The sequence below is a fragment of the Nyctereutes procyonoides genome, unplaced genomic scaffold, assembly GCF_905146905.1.
Source record: "Nyctereutes procyonoides isolate TBG_1078 unplaced genomic scaffold, NYPRO_anot_genome, whole genome shotgun sequence".
Classification (NCBI taxonomy): Eukaryota; Metazoa; Chordata; class Mammalia; order Carnivora; family Canidae; genus Nyctereutes; species Nyctereutes procyonoides.
In genome coordinates this window covers 1,539,436-1,554,492 of record NW_026575046.1, presented here as the reverse complement: position 1 = coordinate 1,554,492, position 15,057 = coordinate 1,539,436, and the positions used below count along the sequence as shown (strand labels likewise).

The 15,057-nt window shown below is 46.9% G+C and overlaps 1 protein-coding gene across 1 annotated transcript in view; it reads left to right on the top strand.

The window, feature by feature from the left end:
- Nucleotides 1-15,057, top strand: part of MYO10 (myosin X) — a 192,970-nt gene that overhangs the window by 115,605 nt on the left and 62,308 nt on the right. The window contains exons 11-19 of the mRNA XM_055325849.1: nucleotides 857-975; nucleotides 1,926-2,072; nucleotides 2,260-2,360; nucleotides 2,474-2,540; nucleotides 3,040-3,132; nucleotides 3,555-3,623; nucleotides 4,009-4,091; nucleotides 6,611-6,719; nucleotides 9,139-9,219. Of these exons, the coding sequence (XP_055181824.1) occupies nucleotides 857-975; nucleotides 1,926-2,072; nucleotides 2,260-2,360; nucleotides 2,474-2,540; nucleotides 3,040-3,132; nucleotides 3,555-3,623; nucleotides 4,009-4,091; nucleotides 6,611-6,719; nucleotides 9,139-9,219 (869 nt within the window). The remainder of the gene's footprint in view (nucleotides 1-856; nucleotides 976-1,925; nucleotides 2,073-2,259; nucleotides 2,361-2,473; nucleotides 2,541-3,039; nucleotides 3,133-3,554; nucleotides 3,624-4,008; nucleotides 4,092-6,610; nucleotides 6,720-9,138; nucleotides 9,220-15,057) is intronic.

Below are 15,057 nucleotides of genomic sequence, written 5' to 3'. Positions count from 1 at the left end.
TGAAGCCAGTGCTGTAGGTCAGTGGTTCTCACATTGGTCCCAGTGCCTCTTAATCATCATAAGACTGTAGAGAACTCCAAAGAGCTTTTGTTTACGGGAGTCATGTCTGTTCATGTTACTGCCTTAGAAATGAAAACTGATTTTGGGGTGCTCAGTGGCTCTGTGGGTTAAGCGACTGCCTTTGGCTCAGGGCATGATCCCAGGGTCCTGGGATGGAGCCCTGGGTCAGGCTCCCTCCTCAGCAGGGCGTCTGCTCCTCCCTCTCCCTCTGCCTGCTCCTCCTCCTGCTTTGTGCTAATCACCTAAATAAAATCTTTAAAATCTTTAAAAAAATTTACTGATTAATTTTGAAATGATTATAAAAAACCCATTGCATGTTTACATAAATATCATATTTTTATTTAAAAGACTGCCCAAATAAAAGAAAATTTGCCAGAAGATTGACAATTGTCTTACATTTTTGCCAACTTTAAAAATACCTGATGTCAGGGAGGACAGCTGGATTCTCTTATCGGCTTCTGCATTTGGTTTGTTGAGATGCCTCATATCACGTAACCACAGGATAAACTCGTCTGTATCATGATGAGGGGATGAGAGTAAAACAGCAAATAGCATCTTAATGTCATTGGAAATAGTTATGACCTTGCAGAGCTGTGGCGGGGTCTCAGGGACACTCTGCCTCGGAGTCTCAGGACCACACGTGGTCCAAGCATCAGGGGCTCTGCTAATTTTACCTGAGGGTAAGTTTAGGAATGTTTTCTGCTTTAACAAGGCACAGTGTGGAGTAGCTCCGGGTCCCCTGGCCCCTCCCTTCTTGGGTCAGTGTATCTACTATTGCCTTGTTCTTCATTTCCAGCCTTGGGCAGGTCTGCAGAGCTACTTGGGCTGGACTCAGCACAGCTCACTGACGCTCTGACGCAGAGATCCATGTTCCTCAGGGGGGAAGAGATCCTCACTCCTCTCACTGTTCAGCAGGTACGTGCACTTTGCCATCAAAGCTTGTTTTAAAAGACACTCCTGGGGAGGTGCCTGGGGGGTTCAGTCGGGTGTCTCAGTTGGTTAAACATCTGCCTTGGGCTCAGGGCGTGACCCTGGGGTCTGGGATCGAGTCCCACATCCATGTCCCCGCGGGGAGCCTGCTTCTTCCTGTGCCTGTGTCTCTGCCTCTGTGTGTGTGTGTGTCTCAGGAATAAATAAATATTTAAGAAACAACAACAAGAAGAGGACGGGTCTGATGGCGATTTCCTGAGTTTGGGGTCCTGACATACTACTTTCTGTTCTTGGAGGATGCATTCATTGTGTGTGTTTCCTCCTCTGTAAGACAGGGATGATTATTCTACCTAATTCATAGGATACTTGTGAGGATGATAAATACATGCCGGTGACCTAAGTACTAAAGAAACATGAGATTTAATAATTTATTGTTATTACTATGTATCAGGACTTAGTTTTGCTCCTGCAACTGCCTTGAGCTAATCCTATGTGCTGGCCCACCCAATATCCGTTTCTCGATTGGATAAGTAAAAATGCTGACCATGCCACAGAGAAAACTTTTCTGTGTACAAAGTAGATTAAGAGAAGATGATCATGGGAGAACTCAGGCCTTAATTATGGTCTTAAGCCCGATAAAAATCGAAGTTGTGTGTGTTGGTTCAGATCCTTTCCTATAACTCAACATAAACACTTGAGTTTGAGAGCCTGATAGTTAAGGGAGCCTTCAGCGCATCCCACCGTGAAGTGAGTGAGCGAGCTCCAGGATACCCGTTCCTGGGACATCTGGCTTTTCCTTGGTGGTCCTGATTAGCTTGATATTGGGTGCACAGGTGTTACTCCTGTTGAGTACGTGGGGGTGGGGGGCAGGGATGGACGTGGCTGCCTGGGTCTGTGGTCAGCGGGACACGGCGGTGGCGTCTCCTCTCCCCCAGGCAGAGGACAGCAGAGACTCCCTGGCCATGGCACTTTATGCACGCTGCTTCGAGTGGGTGATTAAGAAGATCAACAGCAGGATCAAAGGCAAAGATGACTTTAAATCTATTGGCATTCTTGACATCTTTGGATTTGAGAACTTCGAGGTATGCTTCTGAGGAGTGGGGTGCATGAGTTCTTTTCTATCCACTTAATTGGCTCAGCTGAAATCTATTCAAATAAATGTTGATATTTTTCTCCACAGATTTTTTTCTTTTCCTTTTCTTCATCTTCATATGTAGTAGGAAGAGCACTAAAGATACTTGTTGAATGGTTCCCCCCTCCCCCCCTTAGGTTAATCACTTCGAGCAGTTCAATATAAACTATGCAAATGAGAAACTTCAGGAATATTTCAACAAACATATTTTTTCTCTGGAGCAACTAGAATATAGCAGGTAAGTGCTCATAGAGTTTCGCCTCTAAATATTTTTTTTTTAATCAGCCACTAAATTAGATAGTTTTAAAGCTCTATTTTATTATAACTCAGCCCTTTTAAATCTTGCTACAGGGAAGGATTGGTGTGGGAAGACATTGACTGGATAGACAATGGTGAATGCTTGGACCTGATTGAGAAGGTAACCTTGCTGATGCATCGTGGCCCTGTCCCGAGGCTGTCCCACTGGGCTGATTCATATTTATGGGAACAAACTAGCTTGTGCAAACATGCACATCAAAGATGTGAATGTGGGGAACACAATGGACCATTTGCAAACATACATGCAATGTGCAAAGTTGAATTTAGTTACTTGGCTGCTTCAGACTTAATTTTTCATCGCACTCCGTATTTTAGAATCAAGTGTGTAAACCGGCTCCACTTAGACTTTAGTCAGCCCTCAGAGCTTTGCCAGCATCACTGGTACACTGGCCGCTTGTGGTTTTGTCCACAAAATTGTGGTGGTTTCCATGTTTATATGGAGTTTAAATGCGTTGGATGTGTTTATGGTGTCATTCTGAATTTAAACCAAGAAATTGCTATGTCTTTCCCTTTGATGCTTACTTGGGGGGGGGAGCTCTGAACTATTTTGAGGCATATGGTCAACTTTTAATTCATTTAACCTCTTTTCTGTCTTTTAGAAACTTGGTCTCCTCGCCCTTATCAATGAAGAAAGCCATTTCCCCCAAGCCACAGACAGCACATTATTGGAGAAGTTGCATAGTCAACACGCTGTACGTCCAAACAGGCCAATTCTTAATGGTGTCTGAGTAGCACATCTGTGGCATCAGATACACCTAAGATCTTTCAGTGCTGATGGCTCCACTGTGCCTCCCATGTGTAACTTTTTTCTCAAACCAGAGTGCTCTCTTCCAGTTGCTAGAACGAAATTGAAATTCGTGAAAGGCATAGACTTGGGGCTGCTCGTCAGAAGGTGCCCAAGTTTAGTTTATATGAGTACAGAGTTCAGCTCACTACTGAGGTGACAAGACAAGACCTAGTTGGTTTTGATCGAGCGTATCACGGGCTCTGCCCTCAACCTCTGTTGTGTGGCAGGTTTTGAGATTGTTTTCACTATGTGTTGTGGTGAATTCTCTTGGCAAGTCTGTGCAAATCATTAAGTGAAATTAGGCGTTTGTATTTGTTTCTTTATTAGAATAACCACTTTTACGTGAAGCCCAGAGTTGCGGTCAACAATTTTGGAGTGAAACACTATGCTGGAGAGGTAACTTCCTAATTAAGATCCTTCCTGGGTGCCCGGGGAGCTCAGTGGTGGAGCGTCTGCCTTCAGCTCAGGGCATGACCCCGGGGTCCTGGATCGAGTCCCACATCGGGCTCCCTGCATGGAGCCTGCTTCTCCCTCTGCCTATGTCTGTGCCTCTCTCTCTGTGTCTCTCATGAATAAATAAAATATTTAGAAAAAAATTCCTACTGCTATTTCCCATGTGGTATTTAGAAAAATAGTAATTTCAGAAACCATCCATAAATGTATCAAAATGACACCTTTTCATGGGTCTGGCTTTTAAAGGAGATGTTTATGACTAGAACCTATTCTTTTGATCAGTTGTACCATTTATCATTTGTCTTTGTTTTTGTTTTTTAAAAACCAGGTGCAATATGATGTCCGGGGCATCTTGGAGAAGAACAGAGATACCTTCAGAGATGATCTTCTCAACTTGTTAAGAGAAAGCCGGTATGTCAATCTCCTCTCCAAGATGTCATCAGCAAGCATCAGTGTCATTTGTGCAAATGCTTTTAATTTACAAACATATAAGAAAATAATACTTTTCATGGGCAATATTTCATTAATAAAATGACCAAACTATGGAAAGTAATAAGAGTAGCAGTGACTACTATTTAATGTGGTGCCATAAGAACAGTGTATCTGTGCGTCAGGTACGACTTAGCCTGATGCGCAGATGGAGAGACTCATTTTTGGGGCAGTGACAAGCCTTGGCCAAGGACAGCTAGTTTGGATTCACTCTGCCTGGCTCTAGAACCCAAGATCTTAACCAGGATGACCTCCTGTCTTCACAACAAGCTTAGAGCTCTGTGTTAGATTGGTTTCAGCCTTGTGTGTGTAGGACGCGTATGTCTCTAAAGTATGTTAGAAAAAATGAACAGGTGTCAGTTCAGCTAAGATTACAACCTTACATGTTAGTTCATCCATTCGTGAATCATAAATTCACACGGTTAGCTCGGTAGTTGGTCGGAGCCGCTGTTTGCGGGACAGCCCTATTATAAGGTGGGAGACTGAGTGTGAGAGAAAGGGAGGGAATAGCCCTTGGGGTAGAGCTTTCCATCCATACTTGTTTCAGAACCACTGTGAATCTGTAACAGAAACAAATGTTTATTATCCAGGGAAGGAAAGTAGCACAATGATGAAAAACCCTAAGATTTTTAGGAATGTAAGTGTCTGGTGACCACCTGGTCACACAGCTCTGAGTCGGGGTAAAGGAAGCCCACCTACACATCAGCTTAGGACCTTAGAACTGGAAGATATTTAGATTTGTTTGGACTTTTCCTGTGTGGAGATTCCCTATTTACAGCACTGTCAGCTGTTTTTATCTTTAGATGAGTTTTCAGATCTTAAAAACAGGGACATTCAGGGGCAGCAGGCTGACTCAGTAGAGCATGTGACTCCTGATCCTGGGGTCCTGAGTTCAAGTCCTATGTTGAGGGTAGAGCTTACTTAAAAAAAAAAAAAGTTCAGAAAATGATAATGGTGATGCTTTAAAAATACCATAGCATGCTCTCTATCAGCAAGTCCTTGGTGGTTAGATTTTAAAGGGTGACATTTAAAAATGACCTTGATGTTACATGGACGCCTTTTGCAGTGAAGAGAGGACAGGTATGGAGGTCAGCAAGATGGTCACCTCTGTCATAACATGGGGTGATTTTGTGACTGGAGTGGAGAAGTTTCTGTTTCGGTCCGGGTTTCTGTCTGCAAAAATGTGAGGGGCCTGGGCTGTCGCTTGCTCTGCTCTTTCACCTTGACATCTGTGACATGTTAATGGAACCAGAGTTTTTCTCCAAAGCTCTCAAAGCACAGTTAGAGAACTTCAGAGGGTGAGCCCGAAACAGCAACCTACAAGGGAAATAGAGGAGGGATGGGGACAGTGAGCGGTAGTGGGGCAACCTTGGTGGTGCCACCTCTGGAGGGGCCGATGCCCAGAACTTGTCCCCTCCCTGCCTCACCTGCTCTGGGGGTGGGGGAGCCAGCTGCCCCCTACTTTCCAGCCCATGCCTGTAGCATCTTCCATGCAAGAAACACAGGAAGTTATTGAGAAGCTTTTTACTTTTTATTAGTAGTGGCAATTTTTTAAAAAGATTTTATGTATTTGACAGAAGGCACAAGCAGGAAGAGCAGGAGAGGGAGAAACAGGCTCCCCCTGAGCAGGGAGCCTGATGTGGGGCTCCACCCTAGGACCCCAGGGTCATGACCTGAGCCCAAGGCAGACGCTTAACTGACTGAGCCTCCCAGGTGCTCCCGTAATCGCAATTTTTTTTTTAAGATTTTAATTATTCATTCATGACAGACACACCCACAGAGAGGCAGAGACAGACAAAGGGAAAAGCAGGCTCCATGCAGGGAGCCTGATGTGGGACTTGATCCCGGGTCTCCAGGATCACACCCCGGGCTGAAGGCGGTGCTAAACCACTGGGCCACTGGGGCTGCCCCGTAATCACAATTTTATAGAACTTTTTCGTAATAACATAAATTCTAAAATTTGAGAAATGAGGCTAAGTCCAGCATCTACCCAAGTCACGTAGCTCAGAAGGGATGGAGGCAAGATGAAGCCTAGTGTGCTCTACTGCAGAGGAGCCCCTTTCCCTGTTAACTGGTTGGATCTTTGAGACACTGTGAGGTGTGCAGAATACCTCCGTCCTTCAGGGAAATATAAAGGCTGCAGGAGCGTAGGTGCACTCTGCAAACACTGTGCTCCCAAGGGGCACATCACCCCAGGGTACACTCACCCCAAGCCACTTCCCTTCTGCGAGACTCTAGTGCTCAGAAGGTGGCCACAGCTTGCTTTTCAGTGCCTAAAGCTCCTTGGCCATGGTGGCTCTGAAATCTTCGGAAGGCGTCTTTGCTCCTCCTGGACTCAGGGTGTTAACCTTCAGTGGGAAAATGCTTTCTAATTACAGTAATCCGGCGCCTGGTAATTGGGTGTGCGCCCCTCACGGCCCTCCTGCTCTCTGCTCACACAGATTCGACTTCATCTATGACCTGTTTGAACACGTTTCAAGCCGCAATAACCAGGATACCTTGAAATGTGGCAGCAAACATCGACGGCCCACAGTCAGCTCACAGTTCAAGGTTAGTCTGTGTGGCTGGCTCTCATGAATCCACGGTTGCTGTGACTTTAGGAATTGAAAACAGGAACTGGGGGTATGTGAGATCCATGAAGGTGTTTATTTTTTTTCTCTTTTATGTTACCAGGCAGTGCTTTTAAAATACACTTTTTCTGGGTCAGATGAAAATGTGTAGTTTTTTTTTTTTTTTTTGGTCTTGTTAAAAATAAATAGCTACTTATCTAAGTCGAAGGACTCGTGGGCCATTTGGGATCACTTTGATGTGTATGGAGAGGCTTGTATGAATAGAAGTATATTTCTCCTCATGTTTGGATTTTTGTGTTTTTCCCAGGTATGTTTACAGTATCATAACTGGGAATAATGACTGAATAAGTGGCTATTTAAATAAGAACAGAGTCACTTACCTTGTCCAGATACCTAGATTTCAGGGTAAATCAGGATCCTTTTTATTTGCATTTTAAATATGTAATCGTTTTTAAAATAGAGGTGGAGCACACAAAGACCATTTTCTGAACCTAATTGTTTTACCCCAAAGTAACAACTGCTAATAGGAAGAGAACTAGAAGCATGTCACTCATAGACATTTATTAAATCTGCCTCCAAGGGGTCTCTGATTTAGTTATTCAGAGCAGGATGCATCTGGCGGGGTTGGGGTGGTGAGGGCCGTCGGTCATACAGCATAGCTGGCGATGCACCTGGTACGCGCCAGCACTGCTGACGGTGCTGGATCGTGCGACGGGAAGGACAGGTTTGACCCAGAGAGGCTGTAATAAAAATCGCTGCCACTTACTGTGTACTTATTCTGTGTCAGGCATTGGGCTAATCGCTTCATGTACGCTGTCTTGTTCCTTTCTCCCGGAATCTTCGAAGTGCTTATTACTTACGCCCATTATACAGGCGAGGAAACTAAAGTTTAGAGATGAAGACTCACTCCTTCAGTCCCTCCGAGAACTGAAGCTAGGACTTGAACTGAGCCTGTCTGACTCTAAAGCCTAGACACGGAGTCTTCCAGTTGTTACATTACCTTTTTCTAGGACGGCGGTACCTGGAATTGCCCCAGAAGGTTTTGTGGATGCTTGAGGATTAAATTGCACTAAGAATCAAGGGAATGGCAGGTCGAGAGACCAGGCAGGAGAAGGAGTCCTGAGACAGGAATGTCGGGCCCTGTCCCTGGATGGCTGTGGCCAGGGGGCCCGCTGACGGGATGCCTCGTATGGAGTTAGGCTGGTACCACGATACGTGAAGGGCCTTGCAGACCAGGCCATTCTGTCATCGCTGAGAAGTCCCCAGGCTTCCAAAGCACAGAAGGAACTCATCAGTGCTGTGCTGTAGGCAACCTGGTCCTATGGTGGTTTACAGGAGACCTACAGACACATCGACTGCAACACAAGAACTTTATTTACATTCTGATTTCCAAGAACAGACCATTTTTTTAAATAAAGAGATTTATGTATTAGAGAGAGAGAGATTGTGCTCACAGGACGGGGCAGAGGGGAGGGAAGGGGTCCTGCTGAGCGCGGACCCTGCGATCATGACCTGATCCCAAACTGAGAGTTGGACCCTTAGCCCACTGAGCCACCCAGGTGCCCCAAAGAGCACGCCACTTGAAAAATGATGAAATTTGAGACACTTGATTTAATTCGAAATCTGAGACGGTTGCTTCTTTTAATATTGGGATTAAGGAATTCCTGTTTAAGCTTTTTGGGGTGATGCTGTGGCGGTGGTCCACACGTCTGAAAGTATAGAGCCTTTAATAACACACTGAAATCTTGAGGGAGGAACTAATATGCTGTCTGGGATTTGCTTTCCTACGAGGGATGGGTGTAGTATGTACACAGACAGGGATGGGATAAGATGAGATTAGCGATGAGCCCAAGCTGGTGATGAGTGCTCCTCATACGCTCTGTCTGCCTGGGGAGATGTTACAAATTCTTCTCAACCACCACGACAGCAAATCTTAAAAAATTAAAAAAAAAAAAAAAAAAAAAGCAGTATTATAGAAGATTGATCTGCCTGGTGAGGTGAGGGTGAGAGACTGGGGAATACGTTCCATCAAAATGACGGAAATAATGAATTAGAAAAAACTCGCAAGGGGGAGAGTGCAGGTTTTGTGTATGTAACATCAAAAAAACCTTGGTTTGTTCTTTTGCTGGTTAACACATGTTTTTTTTAATGACCCTATTTCAAAGAAGTGACAAATGAGCTTCACATTCTGTGAAATGATTTCAGTGACTACGAATTGTTATGTCTTGGCTTTATTTTGTATTAGAACGATGACGGTAAAGATTAAAAAGTCTTACTACTCCTGTAGATTTATATTGGTCTTTATTCCTGTTTCTGATCAGTGCCTAGAATGCTGAGAAATCTAAAGAAGGACACATGGTAAGAGACTAAATCAACACATACTTTTTCCTTTCTAACAGGACTCACTGCATTCCTTAATGGCCACGCTAAGCTCCTCTAATCCTTTCTTTGTTCGCTGTATCAAGCCAAACACGCAGAAGGTAAGATTTGCAGCAGTGCCAGACTGAGGCTGGGTCTTTAGGGATACCACCTCCTGGGGCACTTTCTCTAAAGTCCTTTCATCATAGAGGGTTCGAAGTATATAGGACATTATTATAACCTAACATTAAATGAAAAAAAAATGCCATTGTCTCTTGGGCCTATTTGCTTCTGAATGATGCCATTCAGCTTTAGAGAAATCTAGTTTAAGAGGAAGTGCTATGTTTTGTTTTGTTTTTTTTTTTTTTTTTAAGGATTTGGTTTGAAGTTCTTGGGCAGGCTTCTATTTTGGAAGACATACTTGGTGTATGTTTTCTGGTTGACTTCTTTCTTCATTTTGTTAAACACGACAGAGAGTCTGTACTCTGAATAGCAGTGCTGACGTTTAAGGGCTCTGACCAGGTGGTCATGCCTGATTTGAGAACCCCCGAAAGGCCTTCGTCATCGTCGTCAGTTTGCGTGGGTAGGGCTCTGCAAGTTTAGCTCCTTCATGCCATGGCCCGACCGGAAACAATAGGACTGTTGCAAGACGCTATCTAAACAAAGAATTCAGTAGTGAGTGTATGTAGTTGCTGAACCCAAGACTAAATGGGCGGCCTGCCCTCAAATGTTGTTGAGAAATGGAAATTATCTTGATTTGGGACATAGCAGCTCTTAGGAACCTCCCTGAGAATGTCACTGGCCTCTCATGTCAAAAACCTGCTATCCTCCTAAGGCTTGAGAGGAGGAAGCTGTCAGAACCGTTTGCCGTGAGACTTGTGTCGTATTCTGGTAACTTTGCTGAGGCTACATCTTTTATCTTGTTTACTAGTTGCTCGTGACTTTAATACTAGCGATTTCCCATTTTTAGTTTAAACATGCTTCTAAGAAGTGCAATATTGGACTCTGTCTTCTAGCAGGAGGCAAAAGTGGGTGCTTTCTCGAACCAAGGGTATCCTGTGAAGTTTGCTAGCTTACCCTGAGCTCTGAAGGTGGGAATTTGGTATTTGTATGGCATAGAGCGGCCGGGATTGGTCCTGTAGGGAAGATCGACGCCTCTGTTCTGGTAGCTTAAAAGAGTAGCTCATCGTTCCATTTCCCAAATTTCCATCCAGATGTCTTAGATTATCACACACACACACACACACACACAAAAATGGCAGCATAAACAGTATGTAGTTTTTGGACATAATGTAGGAAAGTACTAGTTAAAGCATGATGATATACCATGTCAGCTGGTTTATGTATCTCAGTGGGTAGTATTTACAGCACAAGTGGGCTTCACGCTTTGGGTCTACACTCAGAGGAGCTGTTTGGTTACTTTCTCTCAATGGTGTTAATAATATCATATTTCATCCTTCAAACATGCCATTTTTCCCCCCAAATTTTAAGGACTTGGGTATTGGAGGGCATTTTACAGCTTTTGGTGAGCCAGAGTTAACTGAGAGATCTCCTCCTGTCTTGGTGTGTAACCCAATCCTGCAGGTGTAGAGGCACTGGTATCTTAGATTTGGTGAACCGGGGCCCTGCCATGCCAGTATTGTTATGGGGATAGGAATCTAAAACTCAGTGCCTCGTGTATTTTTCTTTCTCAGATGGCATAAGAGTTTTCCCTTTATTTATTTTTAAAAGATTTTATTTATTCATAAGAGACACAGGCAGAGACACAGGCAGAGGGAGGAGCAGGCTCCCTGCAGGGAGCCTGATGTGGGACTTGATCCCAGGACCCTGGGGTCACGCCCTGAGCCAAAGGCAGGCGCTCAACCACTGAGCCACCCAGGGATCCAAGAGTTTTCCCTTTAAATTGTAATAGCTTCTGAAATTAGGCCTGCTGCAAAGCTCTTCAGCACACAGCAGATTCTTGAAGAGATCACCTCTTTTTGATGTTTATTTTTTTCCTTACTGGGATGTGACTGTGCCTAATTGCTCTGGTTTTTCCATTTAAAGAAATGAGGCAGCCCAACCTCCTATTTCATATGTACGGCTTACAGTCTCCCCGTGGCCTGACCTGTGGCAGACACTAATTACTCATCACCAAGAGAGGGGCCGTAGGAGACTCTGGAGAAACATCTTGGTACCATTTTAAATGCAGCCAGAAAGTAAAGGCACAGACACGTGAACCCAGTCATCTGAGGCTCAAGATGTGGGTGTGATTTGAAGTGTGAAGATGCTAATTAGAATATGGAAATAGTTAATTATGACTTGCTTAGCATTCATTTGGTTCCACTGAAAATATCGGACGTTACTGGTGATGACGTTCTCTGAAATGTATGTAAACAACCCTCCTTTGGAGTTTATTGCCAGTTTTCTTTTGTCCAGCGATCGGTGCTTCTAGAAATTTCACAGGGAAAATCTTAACCTGCAGTCACCCTGTGGATGAGGATTGTATACTTCTGCCTCAAAGGGATGAGACTCTCTCTCTCATATCCTTTTCCAGTCATTTGCTCATCAGGGGACCCTGAGAAGTGGTATTCAAACTTGCATGTACATGGGTATTTTGTGCATCGTTCAGGAACATGGATTGTGGGTTTGGGCAAGTTCTAGAGGGTTTTTTTTTTTTTTTTTTGACGGTTCTATGACCAGAGGGATAGAAATAGTGGCTTAAAAGCCTGTGGCTTAAAGAAGTGTGGCCTTGGAGAAAGTGAAAAACCAGCTTTGAGCTTTTAGGAGCATGTCCAGCACATCCAAGGCTCCCATGGTGGCTTTGTGAGTGTGAGCACAGCCCAGTGGGCCTCAGCTTGTAGGACAGGCTGCCTCCCTCCTTGGTAAGTGCGTGAAGCTCAGAGCTGGGTGCTTGGGCCTAAAGCATCTAGAAGTCTTTTGTTGGGAATATCACGGGATTTTTGTGTTTTGCTTTGAAAAGCAAGTGCAAGCGGGGAGAATAGAGTGGAAATGCTAGAACCTTCTGGCAACCCAGCAGTAACAATTATGGACTTTTTTTTTTAGGAACAGCAGGTTGTGGTTAAAAGGCATTTCACCTGCGTTAAGAAGTTGTGGTGCTAAGTTATGAGGCAAATTTTATTTATTTATTTATTTATTTATTTATTTATTTATTTATTTTTATTTATTTTTTATTTTTTATTGGTGTTCAATTTGCCAACATATAGCATAACCCCCAGTGCTCATCCCATCAAGTGCCCCCCTCATGCCCGTCACCCAGTCCCCCCCAACCCCCGCCCAGCTCCCTTTCTACCATCTCTTGTTCATTTCCCAGAGTTAGGAGTCTCTCATGTTCTGTCTCTCTTTCTGATATTTCCCACTCACTTTTTCTATGAGGCAAATTTTAAAGAGCATGCCTGTCAACGCAATGGAATACTACTCAGCCATAAAAAAGATTGAAACCTTGCCATCTGCAAAGACAGGGATGGAGCTGGAAGGTATTAGGCTAAGCGAAGTAAGTCAGTTGGAGAAAGTCGAGCACCATGCGATTTCACTCGTGTGTGGAGTCTCAAGCAAAACCTATGAGCAAAGGTAAGAAAGTGAGAGAGAGGCAAACCAAGAAACAGGCTCTTAGCTTGTGGACAACAGACCGAATGTCGGCAGAGGGGAGGGGTGGGGGTGAGCCGGTCAGACGGGGCTGCGCAGGCGGTGCCTGTCGTGATGCGCGCCGGGGATGTGGGAAATGCTCCATCACTACACTGCACGCCTGCGGCTAATGCCATGCTGGATGTTAACTAGGCTGGAATTAAAATAAAGGCTTAATAATAGAAAAATAAATAAAAAAGCCTACGTCTCCATAGGGGCTAGCGTGCGGTCACTTCTTCGCCTTACACGGCACCGCAAGATGGCCTCTTCCTCACCTGAGACTGTTGGAGTTGACAGAGGGCAGACTTCTCCACGAGGTGTAGCCTGTTGGCTTTGTTCTGTCCTGATTTGTTTGGCGGTACTAGCTTGTGGCCTGAAGTGCGGAACCCACCCCAGGAGATGTCCCCAACAAAGGAAACCTGCTTTGCTTCATCAGAATGTCTCCCCAAGGGTGTCCCGTGGCCTGTGATCTCTCCCCACCTGGTGTTTTAGCAAATGAGTTCTAGTCAGAAAAGTCTGTCATTAACATTCCTCAGGAACACCCTGAGGATGCACAGGACTGGAGGAGGAAACACACTGCTAAACATCGGGAAGGCCTTGGGGCTGTGAGCGCTGGCTGCCTGCAGTTCCCAGCCTCCGTGTGGGGAGGGCCAGGCTGTGCTCCCCGGACAGGAGCTGGGCCTGGCCGGTGCTGGGCCTGGCCGACCCTCCTTTCCGTCCCTCCCCTCCAGGAGGTTTGATGTGAGGAGTCCTTGGGTGGTTGGGGGCGGGGGCACATCCTCGATTCCCACAGCATCCTCTTCAAGCTTTCAGCTCAACCCTCCAGTGTCGTGGAAGATTCCACCTGGAAGATTCCATGGGTCTTCTCCAAGGAGGCAGGCCCTGGGTCACCTGGATCACGCTACGGGCTGCTGCAGGAGGGCTTCTGGCAGAGGTGCTGCCTGGAGTGACATTTACTGGGGTGGGGTGGGGTGGGGTGAGGACAGGGATGTGCCGAGGGGTGGTCCCTGGGGGGATCCCCCCCCATGTCTCTGAGCGCCCCTCCCAGCCCCCTGCCCCACCGCACTCATGCTGGCTGGAAACCAGCATTCGGAGCAGGAGCATGGAGCTGGAGCAGGGGTTGGCCCGTCCGTGGTGGCCTTGTCCCAAAGCCCCGTCTGTGGTCCAGGGACACATCAGCCTTCTCACATGGCGGCCTTTGAAAGACCTGCGCGGATGCCCGGCCTGCCCACCTGTGCCCCCTCCGCCAAGTGTTCACGGTCCACTCACCGTATGATGGACATTTTCTCAAGTCAGATCTCATCAGAACAGGACTGTTGCTGCTGCGCCCAGCGGCGCAGTGCTGATCATGAGGTCTCTGTGGCCCAGGACCCCACGCAAACGATCCCGTTCGTTCTCTGTGGGAGAAACAGAAGGTGCATGGGAGATGCGGAAGCGAAAGGGTCATAAGCATCAGGGAGCCAAGGATGTCTAGGGCTCTGCGGACTGGCAACCCCTGGCCACCTGCCTGCGTTGGGCTGGTCTCAGCGCCTGGGGAGGTGGCCCGCGTGCCCCCCGCTGCTGGAGCGTGCCCATGGGGCGCCAGGACCTTGTGTGTCGCTTCTTCTCTCTCTCATGGCCACCACGCGTCCCTCCCGCAGACGGAGCGCCCACTGCCAGCACCCTTGATTTCTGAGAGCATCTCACGCAGACGCCACAGCCAGGCAGGTTCACCTTTTCGGGAAATCTCAGCCAAGGAAGCATTCCAGCGACCATTCTTCTCCCCAACAACACAATCCCGAAAGAGCCCTCCCGGTCACTTGAAGCCTGTTTACCACGTTGCCATGGCAACGGCTCTGGATAAAGGGCCGGAGGGGCCCAGGCAGTGGAGGGGCGCGGTTCCCAGGGCCTGCTTTCCAAGGTCGCAGCTGGTTGCCCCATTCTGTCCCTTGGCTTTTTCATTGTTTTAAGTACTAGGCCATCTTTGAAAGGTGGGAGGGGGGGTGCCTGGAGAGGTCTTCACGCCACAGTCGGGGCCGGAGGTGCGTGTGGGCTCCCGCCCGTGGGGCTGCCCTCAGCGAGTGCCCAGCCGCCAGGCGTGCGGGGCCGGCCTCCGCTCTGTAGAATGAGTGGGACTCAGGCAGGCAGAGCCCAGGCCCCACGCAGGAGCCCGGGGAGGCCGGCAAGCTGAACAAAGCCCGCGTGGGCGCCGTAGCCTTGGACACCGGACACCAGCAGGCAGGGGCTGCCAGAGAGGCAGTGGCCCGGCGGCCGCAAGCTGAGGACCCCCCAAGGTAGGAGCCTGTCCCCTTGCCAGCAGGTGGCACGGCCTTGGCAGGTCGTGTGGGCAAGCTGTG